The sequence below is a fragment of the Balaenoptera musculus genome, chromosome 3, assembly GCF_009873245.2.
Source record: "Balaenoptera musculus isolate JJ_BM4_2016_0621 chromosome 3, mBalMus1.pri.v3, whole genome shotgun sequence".
Lineage (NCBI taxonomy): Eukaryota > Metazoa > Chordata > Mammalia > Artiodactyla > Balaenopteridae > Balaenoptera > Balaenoptera musculus.
This window is the reverse complement of record NC_045787.1, coordinates 16,244,211-16,260,270: the sequence shown is the minus strand read 5'-3', so window position 1 is coordinate 16,260,270 and position 16,060 is coordinate 16,244,211. Positions and strand designations below refer to the sequence as shown.

General features: G+C 34.1%; 1 protein-coding gene across 4 annotated transcripts in view; it reads left to right on the top strand.

The window, feature by feature from the left end:
* The window catches only part of CDH18 (cadherin 18), a 588,690-nt gene that overhangs the window by 489,741 nt on the left and 82,889 nt on the right, over window positions 1-16,060 (top strand). For all 4 annotated transcript variants that reach the window (XM_036849393.1, XM_036849392.1, XM_036849395.1 and 1 more), the window contains exon 7: window positions 5,421-5,674. In XM_036849393.1, coding sequence (XP_036705288.1) covers window positions 5,421-5,674 — 254 coding nt within the window. The remainder of the gene's footprint in view (window positions 1-5,420; window positions 5,675-16,060) is intronic.

Here is a 16,060-nt window from a genome sequence, read left to right as displayed (position 1 = left end):
ATAAGATTCTAATATCTGGAAAGTGGTCCTCCTGCTCAGCCAGAAGCTGAAGAGGAAAGTCCAACTTTCAGTTCAGTGAAATCTATCACTATATTTATAATACCTTTTGACAGAGGACCGCTTTGGGCAAACTTTTGTTCTGACTCTTCATCTATAGGCATAGCCATGGAGTGATAGATCCACTGAAACTATTTTGAACATTAATTAACAGTTTTTAACACATATTCCTACAATATAATTTAGTGTACTAGTTGAAACAGCCTGTTGAGTTAAGCTATCCACACCCATGAGTTATTGGTAAGTTTTCATATGTGTGGGGCTATTGAAATATCCACACACGTAACACACATATACGTGTTAGTAAGTAGATATATATAAATAATATAATATAGAATATATAAATATACTTCATATATATTATGTATGTGTATTGTTATTTAAAATATTTAAAAATATTTAAAATATTTTCATTCATTTCCCCAGTCTTCAAATGACAGTGAGCAAATATGTAAGATTTATTTGTATCAGCAATCTTGGAATTATACACATTAAATGATCATGACACTCTTCTGCATAGAGAAATTTATAATATAGCTTATACATGTGTTCCAGTCTTTGCAGAATGTCCACCATCCAGGAGAGGACTTTGACAAGGACCATGAATCATGGCATAATAAGAAAGCCTAGCTGATGAAACATTCAAATTCATGCAATTTTTCTTATGTTTTTGGCAAACTACTATCATTTAAAATATGCCTTTTTTCAGAAAACAATAATAATAATTTCAGTCACTATTCCAGGATTTGGCCATTTTTTGCATAATTGAAGTGACATTTTTTCATGTATTAAAATGTTGGTATCTGTCCTATTATTATCCTCCCATTCTTGCAATGGAAAACCTGGGTGATGATGCAATACAGAAACTGGACCAAGGAGAGGTCCTATGGAGTCTCTTCTCTTATTATTTAGGAAAACAGAATTTTAGGACTTTCTTAAACTCCAAGAAGAATTGAGTCATAGAGCAACTTGGCTAAATGCTGTTTTCAGTATCCATCTATTTATGATGGTTATATAGTTCCAGAGGAGGAATATATTAGTGTGATTTAATGAATAGTAGAAGTGATTAATGAGAAACAATTAAAATGTTCCAAATATGTAAAGCTGGCTAGAAAGATGATAACTTATCTACAGGAATATGAAATGTGTTCATATGAAAGAGGGAAAATCATGATTTTAAAAGTTAGAAAGAGCAATGATATGTGAAGGTAATTACTAGGAGTAATAGGATAAAATTAAGAAACTGAAACGTAGATGAAAATTGGAGTCAACTCAGTGACAGTGAACTGCATTAGGACATTAAACAGTAACTAAAGAAAAGTAAGAGGAGCCCCACTGCCTGGGGAAGTTAAAATTACACCAGAATAAACACATTAAAAAAAATTAAAATTGAAGTTAACTAGTTGATTTCTCATTTCAGATAAATGATAGTTTCCTAGTATAAGTATATCCTATGTGATAACTGACACATATGTTATTAAAAATAATTTTAATTTACTAAATTTGACAACAATAATCATAGCATTTGTTAACTACGAGCATCAGTGAGGTGGTAGCTTTGTTTTCTGACTCTCAGAACTTGGACCACAAGTGAGACTTGTCCAGGGAATTAAACCCAAAACAAATTCTATAAAAATGAATAAAGAATCTGATGGTGTTCCTGGAATATTTCTCTCTAAACATTAATATTATGTTAGTAATCTCCAGGAGAACACCTTTGCCTTAGGCTCACCTACTTCTCGTCTTAAACACTGAACTGGTAATCCAAATTTGCAGTTTTCAAAAAAAAAAAAGGAAACTTGGCAAAGTTCTGAAATTTGGTTAAATGAGATAAACTACGTTCAAATTGTAAATACTCACCCCCTCCACCAAATATCTTGGTGAGGCCAGATCTATGGAGTAAATAATGGTGAACGTTATCAAAGACTGGAGCCTATTTTTTCCAAGAGTCTTCAAGTAGCTCAAAAGGGAAGAACTCTTTCCCCAGTTCTTTTTTTCAGCTTGATTGTTTTAATCATCTGTTCAATCCAAATGATTATTGTCAGAATCCGGCCCAAAAAACCTACAAGCATGGGCAGTTGAAATTTTAATATAGTATAGCTGGAAAAAACTATTTATTATGTGCAAAAACCATCTCTGGCTCTATAATTGCCCTTATCAAGTTCCTACTGTGCCTCATATTTATGGAGTTATTCTGTATCCATTTTTGTTTTGTTCTGTTTTGTTGTAAGACAGGAGAAGGGTATGTTTTGTGTTAGGTAAACTCGCAGCCAGACATTTAATGTTTTTGCTTTCTTTGGTACTCTGATAACCTGAGTACATTTTCTTTTTTTTTTCTTTTAATTTTTTTCCTCCACCTTTTCATCAAAACCAGATTTTAGATGAATAGGTCTCACTGGTCTTGGTATACTGTTTTTGATAGACTATTTTAGGTAATAAAAAAATCTGCTGGTAACTATGGAAGGTGAAACCCACAGACAGAGTTCTAACTAGTTTCCCAGGAGCAAAAGCTTACTAAGAAATTACTGGAATATCTCTTTACAATGTATGAATGGTAAGTATTTGGAAAGCTTTACCCGGATTTACAGTAAGAGGAAAAATAACAATTATAATCCTAATCCAATCTCTATATACTATTGTAGTTTTAATACAAAACAAAGAATTAACATACTTTATATTGTGTACAAAATCCTGCAATCTCCAAGAATAAATAGTGTAATTTCTTCCCAGTTTTTCTACACTTGCAATTTAGCACTGCCATGTTTTCTTCATAAATGAGGTTGTTAAAAATATTTCCATCTACATTAATTCATCTGCTTCTAAATTCCTGTCCCAACCTGAAATAATCCTCTCTTTCCTCAGTGACTCGAGATGGGTCCTATCCATCCATCTGCCTGAAAAACAAGTCCTCCAAAATGATTATCATTCTCTTGGGGTAGCTAAATATACATGAGATAATCATAAACATGAAACCATGTGTTCACATAAACAGCCTGTACCTTTGCAGTAGGTAGGTTAGTGTTAAGAAAAATGACATCTAACTTGCCAGGGGGCCTGCTAAAAATGGAAAAAGAAATGCCTGTCATATTGGATGCACAGCTTGATAATAATATCTGATGGGGTAGAGGTGGCCAAAAATATCTCCACAAATTTCATTGAGAGTCTTTCTGACTCTCAATGAACCTTAGTCATTATAAAGTCTACCAGATACAGCAGATTGAGTCTAAAAAATTACATTGATCTAAACAAGTAGTAAACCTGCCAAGGGTGTTGCTTTCCATGAGCTAAATGCCTGGATTCTGAACAGTCCATGCTCCTCTGCACCAAGGGGACCACACCCGTGCACCTAATTCTTGATAGGCAGCAACTGTGTACCATTTCTAGAACAGGTGATTTAAATTTGGATGAGACTTCTTGAATTAGCCTAAGACATTCTTATTTACTAATGTTAAGGAGAGAGGAGTCAAGGAAAGAAGTACGATAAATCCGTGGGTCCAACTGAAAGTAATGCAATCTGCCAAACAAGACGGATGTTAGTTACTTTGTCAATTCATTTTTAGTTTTAATTCCCCGAGAAGGAAATGAATCCCACTTGGTGGGTTATAAACTTCAGATCAATTAACCCTTTTTAAAGCAAATAAATCTAAAATACATAATATCTGCACCATATATAAATGTATATGTATTGTATATATGGTTCACATTTAAGAATTTTAGTTTTAACATTATTTAAAATTTTATTTTGTCTTATAAACACTTGTAAAATATCGTAATGACCCAGTCTCATCCATGTCCCTGAGAAGTATTCTAGGTTCTTATAATCTGGTTTGGAAATTAAATGTTTTTTTTTTCCTTCTATGCAATCTCCAGTCTCTGGGAAGGCCACTTTTCTAAGGCAATTCAGAAAAAATAAGGGAAATAATCATCAGTAGGACTGATCATCTGTTTATAAGATCCCGTTAAGGATACTCTACAAATTCTCCTTGGCTCTTAGGGTAAAGGAAAATATCTGAGTTCCTCCATAGGGAATGATCATACTCTGTTCCTGCCAAGAAAGAAGGCTGCAAGATTGAAGCAGGCTACTGAAAAATCAGTGGCAGAAATAGGGATGAAAAAAAAATCTATTGTTTCTTTTCATAGATGTTAATCTATAGGTAATTCACAAGGCTCAAAATAAAGGCTGATATCTTTATCACCTGCACTAGCAACAACATGGAGACTTTTGATATAGCTAATCCTAAATCTAAGCTCATTTTAGGTCACAGAGCCTATGTGTGTCATGTTTAACACTTTCAAAACCTTCAGTTCTTACCTAAAAAGGTACTTCCTCTTGCAAATATTACCTACCTGCTCACACACTTCTGTATCTACGTTTGTATCCTTATTATTTTAATACCTACTATGTCTTATAACACTAAATGTACAGTGCTATAAATGTCTATAAATCTTATAATAGACCATATATTCCCTGGGACAAAACACTAGACTGACCTTATTTTTATTCATTATTGTATGCTAAGCCAAATTCATGACTCCTGACATATATAATTAATAGAAAAAAAAATTGGCTGGGTGATTTAAAAAATAAGAAAAAAATAAAAAATTATGAAAAACTATTCATGTAAATTCAAAGCTAGAAAGTAAATGCTAAGAACGAACAGAATACTGTAATAAAAAAATAAAGTTGATCAAAACATAATAATAAAGGGAATGAACAACAAAACTAATACATGAAATGGTATTAGCAGCAAAAAAGAAAGTAAAAAAATATAATACAATTAAAACAACAAAAATGAAATTCAAAAGTCTGTATAAAATCTTTTGCTAAAATTTCAAGAAAATATTGTTGAACTGAAAATGTAAACATTTATCTGATTTTAAAATAAGATACCAAGTTTAAAACCAGCAAGGTGAAAATAAGATGATGATAGGTAAAAATCAATATGAGATAAATTGTTTAAATGCAAAATTTAAAAAATGTATTTTTTAAATTTAGCAAATTAGTAGCAAATATTTTAAAAATTAATAATTTAAGCTGAAGAGGAGATAGAAAGAAGTTACCAGAAGAGACTAAGAATGAGTCTGCAAAAATCAATATTTGTTTGACTCTGGGAAATTTCCTTTTGTTGCTAGTTATCATCGTATTTCTGGCTCTGAAAAATCACAATTGATTCAGACTTGAGTTTCCATGATTTCTGCTTTACGTGTTACTGTTAAGACAAACTTCATAGTTTGTTTATAAATGGAAGTAGATTGACCTAAACCTATTCATGTTTGTTTGTTTGTTTCAAAAAATGGAAAAGAAAATGTGTTTGACAACGGATGGTAGTCATAATATTGGAAATCTTATTTTTTCCCCACAGCCACTGAACTATGAGAAAAAGAAGTCATATACCCTCAACATAGAAGGAGCCAATACACATCTTGATTTTCGCTTTTCTCACTTGGGTCCTTTTAAAGATGCTACCATGCTGAAGATCATTGTTGGGGATGTAGATGAACCACCACTATTTTCCATGCCTTCCTATGTCATGGAAGTCTATGAAAATGCCAAGATTGGGACTGTTGTTGGCACAGTTTTGGCACAAGATCCCGACAGTGCTAACAGCTTAGTAAGGTATGGTACACTTCCACCTTTTAGACATATAAAGATTTTATTGACTCTCACAGTAATTTAAAATGAATTAAATAGTATTTAAAATATTTCTTTTCTATGTTATTTTCTTTTTTTTGCATATATACCATTGTATTCTTTTTTTTTAACATCTTTATTGGAGTATAATTGCTTTACAATGGTATGTTAGTTTCTGCTATATAAAAAAGTGAATTGGCTATATGCATACGTATATCCCCATATCCCCTCCCTCTTGTGTCTCCCTCCCACCCTCCTTATCCCACCCCTCTAGGTGGTCACAAAGCACCGAGCTGATCTCCCTGTGCTATGCAGCTGCTTCCCACTAGCTATGTATTTTACCTTTGGTACTGTATATATGTCAATGCCACTCTCTCACTTCGTCCCAGCTTACCCTTCCCCCTCCCCATGTCATCAAGTCCATTCTCTACATCTGCGTCTTTATTCCTGTCCTGCCCCTAGGTTCATCAGAACCTTTTTTTTTTTTTTTAGATTCCATATATATGTGTTAGCATACAGTAATTGTTTTACTCTTTCTGACTTACTTCACTCTGTATGACAGACTACAGGTCCATTCACCTCACTACAAATAACTCAATTTCGTTTCTTTTTATGGCTCAGTAATATTCCATTGTATATATGTGCCACATCTTCTTTATCCATTCATCTGTTGATGGACACTTAAGTTGCTTCCATGTCCTGGCTATTGTAAATAGAGCTGCAATGAACATTGTGGTACATGACTCTTTTTGAATTATGGTTTTCTCAGGCTATATGCCCAGTAGTGGGATTGCTGGGTCATATGGTAATTCTATTTTTAGTTTTTTAAGGAACCTCCATACTGTTCTCCATAGTGGTTGTATCAATTTACATTACCACCAACAATGCAAGAGGGTTCCCTTTTCTCCACATCCTCTCCAGCATTTATTGTTTCTAGATATTTTGATGATGGCCATTCTGACTGGTGTGAGGTGATCTCTCATTGTAGTTTTGATTTGTATTTCTCTAATAATTAGTGGTATTAGGCATCTTTTCATGTGTTTGTTGGCAATTTGTATATCTTCTTTGGAGAAATGTCTATTTAGGTCTTCTGCCCATTTTTGGATTGGGTTGTTTCTTTTTTTGATATTGAGCTGCATGAGCTGCTTGCATATTTTGGAGATTAATCCTTTGTCAGTTACCTCATTTGCAAATATTTTCTCCCATTCTGAGGGTTGTCTTTTCATCTTGTTTATGGTTTCCTTTGCTGTGCAAAAACTTTTGTTTCATTAGGTCCCAATTGTATATTTTTGTTTTTATTTCCATTTCTCTAGGAGGTGGGTCAAAAAGGATCTTGCTGTGATTTATGTCATAGAGTGTTCTGCCTATGTTTTCCTCTAAGAGTTTTATATTGTCTGGCCTTACATTTAGGTCTTTAATCCATTTTGAGTTTATCTTTGTGTATGGTGTTAGGGAGTGTTCTAATTTCATTCTTTTACATGTAGCTGTCCAATTTTCCCAGCACCACTTATTGAAGAGGCTGCCTTTTCTCCATTGTATATGCTTGCCTCCTTTATCGAAGATTAGGTGACCGTATGTGCGTGGTTTTATCTCTGGGCTTTCTATCCTGTTCCATTGATCTATATTTCTGTTTTTGTGCCAGTACCATACTGTCTTGATTACTGTAGCTTTGTAGTATAGTCTGAAGTCAGGAAGCCTGATTCCTCCAGCTCTGTTTTTCTTTCTCAAGATTGCTTTGGCTATTTGGGGTCTTTTGTGTTTCCATACAAACTATGAAATTTTTCGTTCTAGTTCTGTAAAAAATGCCATTGGTAGTTTGATAAGCATTTCATTGAATCTGTAGATTGCTTTGGGTAGTAGAGTCATTTTGTTCAAGAATGTTAGTTCTTCCAATCTGAGAACATGGTATATCTCTCCATCTGTTTGTATCATCTTTAATTTCTTTCATCAGTATCTTATAGTTTTCTGCCTACAGGTTTTTGTCTCCCTAGGTAGGTTTATTCCTAGGTATTTTATTCTTTTTGTTGCAATGGTAAATGGGAGTGTTTCCTTAATTTCTCTTTCAGATTTTTCATCATTAGTGTATAGGAATGCAAGGCATTTCGGTTCATTAATTTTGTATCCAGCTACTCTATCAAATACATTGATTAGCTCTAGTAGTTTTCTGGTAGCATCTTTAGGATTCTGTATGTATCATATCATGTTATTTGCAGTGACAGTTTTACTTCTTCTTTTCCAATTTGGTTTCCTTTTATTTCTTTTTCTTCTCTGATTGCTGTGGCTACAACTTCCAAAACTATGTTGAATAATAGTGGTGAGAGTAGGCAACCTTGTCTTGTTCCTGATCTTAGAGGAAATGGTTTCAGTTTTTCACCATGGAGAACAATGCTGGCTGTGCATTTGTCATATATGGCCTTTATTATGTTGAGGTACGTTCCCTCTATGCCTACTTTCTGGAGAATTTTAATCATAAATGGGTGTTGAATTTTGTCAAAAGTTTTTTCTGCATCTATTGAGATTATCATATGGTTTTTATCCTTCATTTTATTAATATAGTGTATTACATTGATTGATTTGCATATATTGAAGAATCCTTGCATTCCTGGGGTAAACCCCACTTGATCATGTTGCATGATCCTTTTAATGTGCTGTTGGATTCTGTTTGCTAGTATTTTGTTGAGGATTTGTGCATCTATATTCATCAGAGATATTGACCTATAGTTTTCTTTTTTTGGGACATCTTTGTCTGGTTTTGGTGTAAGGGTGATGTTGCCTTGTAGAATGAGTTTGGGAGTGTTCCTCTCTCTGCTATATTTTGGAAGAGTTTGAGAAGGACAGGTGTTAGCTCTTCTCTAAATGTTTAATAAAATTTGCCTGTGAAGCCATCTGTTCCTGGGCTTTTGTTTGTTAGAAGATTTTTAATCACAGTCTCAATTTCAGTGCTTGTGGTTGGTCTGTTTATATTTTCTATTTCTTCCTGGTTCTGTATTGGAAGGTTGTGCTTTTCTAAGAATTTGTCCATTTCTTCCAGGTTGTCCATTTTATTGGCATAGAGTTGCTTTAGTAATCTCTCATGATCCTTTTTATTTCTGCAGTGTCAGTTGTTACTTCTCCTTTTTCATTTCTAATTCTGTTGATTGGAGTCTTTTCCCTTTTTTTCTAGATGAGTCTGGCTAATGGTTTATCAATTCTGTTTATCTTCTCAAAGAGCCAGCTTTTAGTTTTATTGATCTTTGCTATTGTTACCTTTATTTCATTTTCATTTATTTCTGATCTGATCTTTAGGATTTCTTTCCTCTGCTATCTTTGGGAGGTCATTGTTCTTCTTTCTCTAAATGCTGTAGGTGTAAGTTTAGGTTGTTTGTTTGAGATTTTTCTTGTTTCTTGAGGTAGGATTGTATTGCTATAAACTCCCCTCTTAGACTGCTTTTGCTGCATCTCATAGGTTTAGCGCTGCCGTGTTTTCATTGTCATTTGCTTCTAGGTATGTTTTGATTTTCTCTTTGATTTCTTCAGTGATCTCTTGGTTATTTATTAACATATTGTTTAGCCTCCATGTGGTTGTACTTTTTACATTTTTTTTTTTACTGTAACTGATATTAGTCTCGTAGTGTTGTGGTCAGAAATGATACTTGATAAGTTTTCAATTTTCTTAAATTTACCAAGGCTTGATTTGTGACCCAAGATATGATCTATCCTGGAGAATGTTCTATGAGCACTTGAGAAGAAAGTGTATTCCGTTGTTTCTGGATGGAATGTCCTATAAATAGCAGTTAAGTCCATCTTTTTTAATGTGTCATTTAAAGCTTGTGTTTCCTTATTTATTTTCATTTTGGCTGATATGTACATTGGTGAAAGTGGGATGTTAAAGTCCCCTACTGTTATTGTGTTAATGTCAATTTTCCCTTTTATGGCTGTTAGCATTTGCCATATGTATTGAGGTGCTCCTATATTTGGTGCATAAATATTTACAATTGTTATATCTTCTTCTTAGATTGATCCCTTGATCATTATGTAGTGTCTTTCTTTGTCTCTTATAATAGTCTTTATTTTAAAGTCTATTTTGTCTGATATGAGAATTGCTACTCCAGCTTTCTTTGATTCCCATTTGCATGCAATATCATTTTCCATCCCCTCACTTTCAGTCTGTGTGGGTCTCTAGGTCTGAAGTGGGTCTCTTGTAGATAGCATATATACGGGTCTTGTTTTTGTATCCATTCAGCCAGTCTATGTCTTTTGGTTGGAGCATTTAGTCCATTTATATTTAAGGTTATTATCGAGATATATGTTCCTATTACCATTTTCTTAATTGTTTTGGGCTTGTTATTGTAGGTCTTTTCCTTCTCTTGTGTTTCCTGCCTAGAGAAGTTTCTTTAGCATTTGTTGTGAAGCTGGTTTGGTGGTACTGAATTCTCTTAACTTTTGTTTATCTGTAAAGGTTTTAATTTCTCCATCAAATCTGAATGAGATCCTTGCTGAGTATATTAATCTTGGTTTAGGTTTTTCCCTTTCATCACTTTAAATATGTCCTGCCACTCCCTTCTGGCTTGCAGAATTACTGCTGAAAAATCAGCTGTTAACCTTATGGGGATTCCCTTGTATGTTATTTGTTGCTTTTCCCATTGCTGCTTTTAATATTTTTTCTTTGTATTTAATTTTTGATACTTTGATTAATATGTGTCTCGACGTGTTTCTCTTTGGATTTATCCTGTATGGTACTCTCTGTCCTTCTTGGACTTGATTGACTATTTCTTTTCCCATGTTAGGAAAGTTTTTCACTATAATCTCTTCAAATATTTTCTCAGACTCTTTCTTTTTCTCTTCTTCTTGGACCCCTATAATTTGCATGTTGGTGCATTCAATGTTGTCCCAGAGGTCTCTGTGACTGTCCTCAATTCTTTTCATTCTTTTTTCTTTATTCTGCTCCCTGGCAGTTATTTCTACCATTTTATCTTCCAGTTCACTCATCCGTTCTTCTGCCTCAGTTATTCTGATATTGATTCCTTCTAGAGTATTGTTCATTTTAATTTCAGTTATTGTGTTGCTCATCACTTTGTTTGCTCTTTAGTTCTTCTAGATGCTTGTTAAATGTTTCTTGTATTTTCTCCATTCTGTTTCTGAGATTTTGGATCATCTTTACGATCATTACTCTGAATTCTTTTTCAGGTAGGTTGCCTATTTTGTCTTCATTTATTTGGTCTTGTAGGTTTTTGCCTGTTCCTTTGTCTGTAACATATTTTTTTGTTGTTTCTTTCTTTTTTTTTTTTTTTTTTTGATGGGTGGTGCTGTATTCCTGTCTTACTGGTTGTTTGGCCTGAGACATCCAGCACTGGAGTTTGCAGGCAGTTGGATAGAACTGGGTCTTGGTGCTGAGATGAGGACGTCTGGTACGCCTCACTCCAATTAATATTCCCTGCGGTCTGAGGTTCTCTCTTAGTCCAGCGGTTTGGACTCAGAGCTCCCACCACAGGAGCTCGGGCCAGAACTCCACCCTGGGAACCAATATTTTGCAAGCTCCCATTCCCTAGTTTTATCTCTTGGCTCCCATCTAGTCACTTCGCATTTTTGGCATCTTTATTCAGAGAGACTCTTCTCCTGGAGCCACAGAGACAAACTGTTGCAGCCACACATCCCATCCATGTTATTTTCTATTAGTATAATTCAACTATAATCTTAGCTGATTCTTTAACTGAATAAATAACAGATGGGTTTCTGTCAAATTTAGCATACATGTAGCTATCTCCATGAATATATTGGTGACCACACAGATGAGTTTTTTCCATTTGACTTAATAGATGGGAGCATAATTGACTGGGAAAATTTAGAGAGAAATATTTAATCACAAAGTAGAGAATCTTTGGTATCTTAGCAATAGGAAGTATAAATACACACACACACAAATGAGGGTTTCGGAATAAACATTCAGCTCTGACTCCTTGTTCTGCCACCATGGCTATAAGCCTTTAGGAAATTACTTATCCTTATTTGTGAAAGAACACCACAGATATCTATCTCTCAGAGTTATTGTGAGAGTGTTTCAAGCTATGTGCTTTAAGTGCTAAGCAGAGTGGTCTGCACCTAATAGTCACTCAATAAATGCTAACTTGTCCAAGGCAAGTTAGAGACTCATTTCTGAAGACAGGAAGACCAATGTGGGAATTCTGGTGACTTGATTTACGAGCTGTGTCATCTTATACAGTCATTCAACCTTGCTGAGTCTTGCTATCAAATATATGAACAAGGAATAATAATGTTGCATACATATATTGAGAGAATTAAATTAGATTGACAGAAAGTACTTAGCATAGTCAGTAAGTGCTCACTGACTAATATTTTATTATTGTCATATGTCATGCAAAGATAATTAAATGTTTCCTTGCATAATAAGAAGGGTGTTTGGTTTGTTGTTTGTTTGTTTTTTTTTTGTCTCAATTATGACAAATTCAAAGAATTGCATAATGTATAAAACTCTTTAGTTACCCTGTATTTATACCCTCGGATAATCCTAAGGTCCTAGAAAGTCTGAACTCTGAAACAAATCTGTCTGCTTTTTCTCAAGTTTGTCTTCTCACTCTCTTTAGTTCTCATCCATTTTAACAAAAGCTAATATGATAAGTATTCTCTTTGATACCTATGTAATGTTTGTAAAGTGTTTCCATTTTCTTTTATATAAGCATGATTGTTCTTAAGTTTTTAAAAAATGGCCACAGCACTCATGCATGGAGAGAAACAATTTTCCAAGCACAGAGGTATGTATTAAACAATTCTGCTTCAACTGTGAATGCAGTAACATTACCTTGTTAGTTGAGAACCCTTCTGTCACACTGAGAGCAAGAGCTGACATTGCTCAGGATAGACAAAGTATATGATATAATAGGCATAAACCCAGTTGTGAAAATTGATCTTTAATTAAGCGATGCAAGCAGAAGTTGATATGCTTATTTGTCCAAGCACAGGAAAGACCACGATGCTTCATCATTCCATAGAATGCCATATTTTAATAGCATTTTTGACCCTTAATAGGGAAAATGTGTCCACATTGAAAGTTAGCGTTATAAAGATATTTATAAATGTGGCCATTTACCAAAAGGAGCCAACAGCTTTTGATAGTAAAAATATTTCATGCTGTGAGTTTGATGTGGAAATATTTGATAAACATTGATAAGACTTTTTAAAAAAAAACTAAAACTTGATATCAATGATGCATTCTATATTTTTAATTAAAGGAGGTGGGAGGTACATTGATTTTTTAAAAGTGATATTTAAAGCACCTTATTATATGCAAATATTATGATATTCCTCAGGATAAAGAAATTAAACACATGCACACACACACACAGAGCAGCTTGAAGTCCAGTGGAGAGAAAAAATTTACATTCTTTGATAAGGGTGATAAAAGTCTGATACATACATAGGGAATAAGTATGCCTGACATCTTCCGGAGGGAATGAGTTGAGGAAAATTGAATTGAAGCTCAAAACCCAGGTTAAGGATTAGACAGGTGAAGAACAGAGAACATAACTGCAGTTTGTTGTGTACACAAGGAGCTTAGGTTACCTGTGCGGGAATAGCAAATAATGAGGTTGTAAAAAGATGCTTTAGAGAGATCATGAAAAGGCTTTGCGCTTGGCTCTTGGAAAAGGCTTTCCAAGCTGACATCTTGGAAATTTATCCTGACAGCAGTGTCAATGGGGGGAAAAGATAAATCAGAGATGCATGAGTTTAATAAGAAACAGTGATAGGAAGATTTGCATTTCAAAATAAATAATAATGAAATTTCAGAATGCTGTAAAGGGTGGAATATATGTCCCAAAAAGGTAGACCAAAGGAGGAAAAATTGAGGTCAGGGACAAACTTGTTTCAATGTTGCTCTATATATCCCAACATACCAAAAAAAAAACCCTATTCCACATAAAACAGTGGTCACCCAAGGGCAAAATCCCCCCTACCGGGGGACATTTGACAATGTCTGAAGATGTGTTTGGCTGTCACAACTGCATGTGGAATGCTACCATCATTTGTAGGTAGAGGTCAGGGATGGTTCTGAACATCCTACAACTCACAAGTGAGTCCCCACAACAGAGAATTATCTGGTCCAGAATATCAGTGGTGCTGAGTTTGAAAAACCCTCACCCAGAGTAAACCAAACTGGGTAGTACATTGGTAAAATGGGGGTGCTAATTATAGTCATGGAAAGAAATTTTGAAAACATATTTTTGGGAAATACATACCAGCATGTATGTTTCACACATATGTGTATTCATGTGAATGTTTCAACATACGTTTCACTTAGTAAAAAACTACAAAAAAAAATTTATGTATAATGTTCCATTATATTGTTAATTGCCTCGGTAATTGCTCTATATTATTGGGAGCATTTAATTGAACACCAGCTATGTTACACACATTCGCCCAGTTGTTGCTATGCAAAGGTGACAGGTATATTGTCTTTAAATGCAAATATTGAGAAGCACAAATCCATTAGCATGTACATTATTCTTTCTGCTTTGTTTTGGTTAGACAACTAAAATGAATCCTTCCAAAGCTGCCTTAAAATAATCAGTCTCCATAGCTGGTGTTTGGGGGCATAACTTACATAATATTTGTTCTTGATTTTAACAAAAGTGTGTCATTTACATGGGCCTCTAGGTGCAAACAGTGAATAAAGCAGAAAACATTAACAAATACAAAAGTAATTCTCATACTTCCACCTTTCCCAGGGACCAAATGTTTGTACTAATTAAGGAGGCGCACATTGAGAGATGTACCTTGCCATGTGCCCTGAAATGCAATTAACTCCAAGTCGGTAGAATTGATAATGAAAGGGAGTTTGAGTCTTACAGGCATTTGTGAAAAGCTTCCTGACTTTTCTTTTGTATTTCCATTTTCTAAACTATTAGTAAGATTCTTCAGATTTCTAAGAGCATGTCATGTCTAGCTTTTGTCTTTTTTAACTCAAAACAAGGATATGCAATTTACAGCAATATCATCATCAACTTTCTTAAAAATAAAATCAGAACCAGGCTGTTTACCAGTAGTGAAGAAACCTTGATTTAAACTGGCTGTGCTCACTTGCTGGCATATTGGAAATGGAATTCAGGAATTTCCTGAGTAGCTACTGACAGATGAGCAGTCCTATGATGGACACGAGAAGCAGGAGAGTTTTCTGAAAATGTGACCCTATATCATGTGGCTATTAAAAACAGTGACCATTTGCTGCTTGCTATCTGTGGACCAGGGGTTTGTAACAGCCTGCCCCAAACCCTTGTAACAACCCTAATGAGTCTGCAATATTAGTCCCATTCTATAGATGAAGAAACTAAGGTACAGACAGGTAATTTGGCCAAATTTGCATAGTGATAAAGTGGCAGATCCAGAATTTAAACCCAGTTTTGCTTTACTACAAAAACCCTGTTTTTTTAAAGCCCCCAAATCTGCCTCTTGTATATTTCAACTAATAATAATAATAAACTGCATTTACAGAAGTCTGATACCACAAAGTAGGAAACAAACGTTTCCCATGTTCAGATGTGTTTCATACTCTGGGAAAAAGAGATGCTGAAGAGAATTCCATTTTTAACTCTAGCATCTCACGAAAAAAACTGTTAATTATTTTAGAGTTCCTCCATATTGTAAAGTCAAAGACTTATGCCACTTGATTTAGTGCAACATAAAGAAAATTATTGAAGCCCTCAATTAATAATTCTCATAGGATGAAGAGCCTTAGTATGAATTTATATGAGTAAGTATATCCCCCAATCTTTACTTCTTTTCTACTGTGATTTATAATCTGCATTTATCTATACATTTACTTATTGGTAAAAATTTTAATATTTTCTTTGTATAGTAACTTTAAAGCCATCAGAAAGAAATATTAAAAATCTTGCATAATTTTTTCAAATGCTTACCTTGACATTATTTAGGAAACAATAGCCAATATATATGCTAACATAAGAAATAAAATTGTGATCAGGTTTGGAAATATTTGCTAAATTAAAAAAAAATCTTTCTAAAATATCTTTTAAAAAAAAAGAATAGTTGCAGAGAATTAGAAGTCATTACTCATCCTGTTTTGAGTTTAATTGTAGCCTCAGAGAATAAATGATTCCAGTATATTCATGGCATCCTTATTAGTGTGTTGTTTTCTTACACATTTCTGAAAGTTTCACATAGCTCATGATGAGATGGCAGTTAGGAATACCTCATTAATTTGGAATGTTATAATAGCAAAAAATAGATATTTCAAAATAATGACAAGGTCATATGGCAAACTTGAAAAAGAAAGTAAAAATTTTTGATTAAGAAAGTTTGAATACAGGATTCAAACTTCTGAAAAGAAAGACAAGAATACTCAGAAAATGTGTAACAATA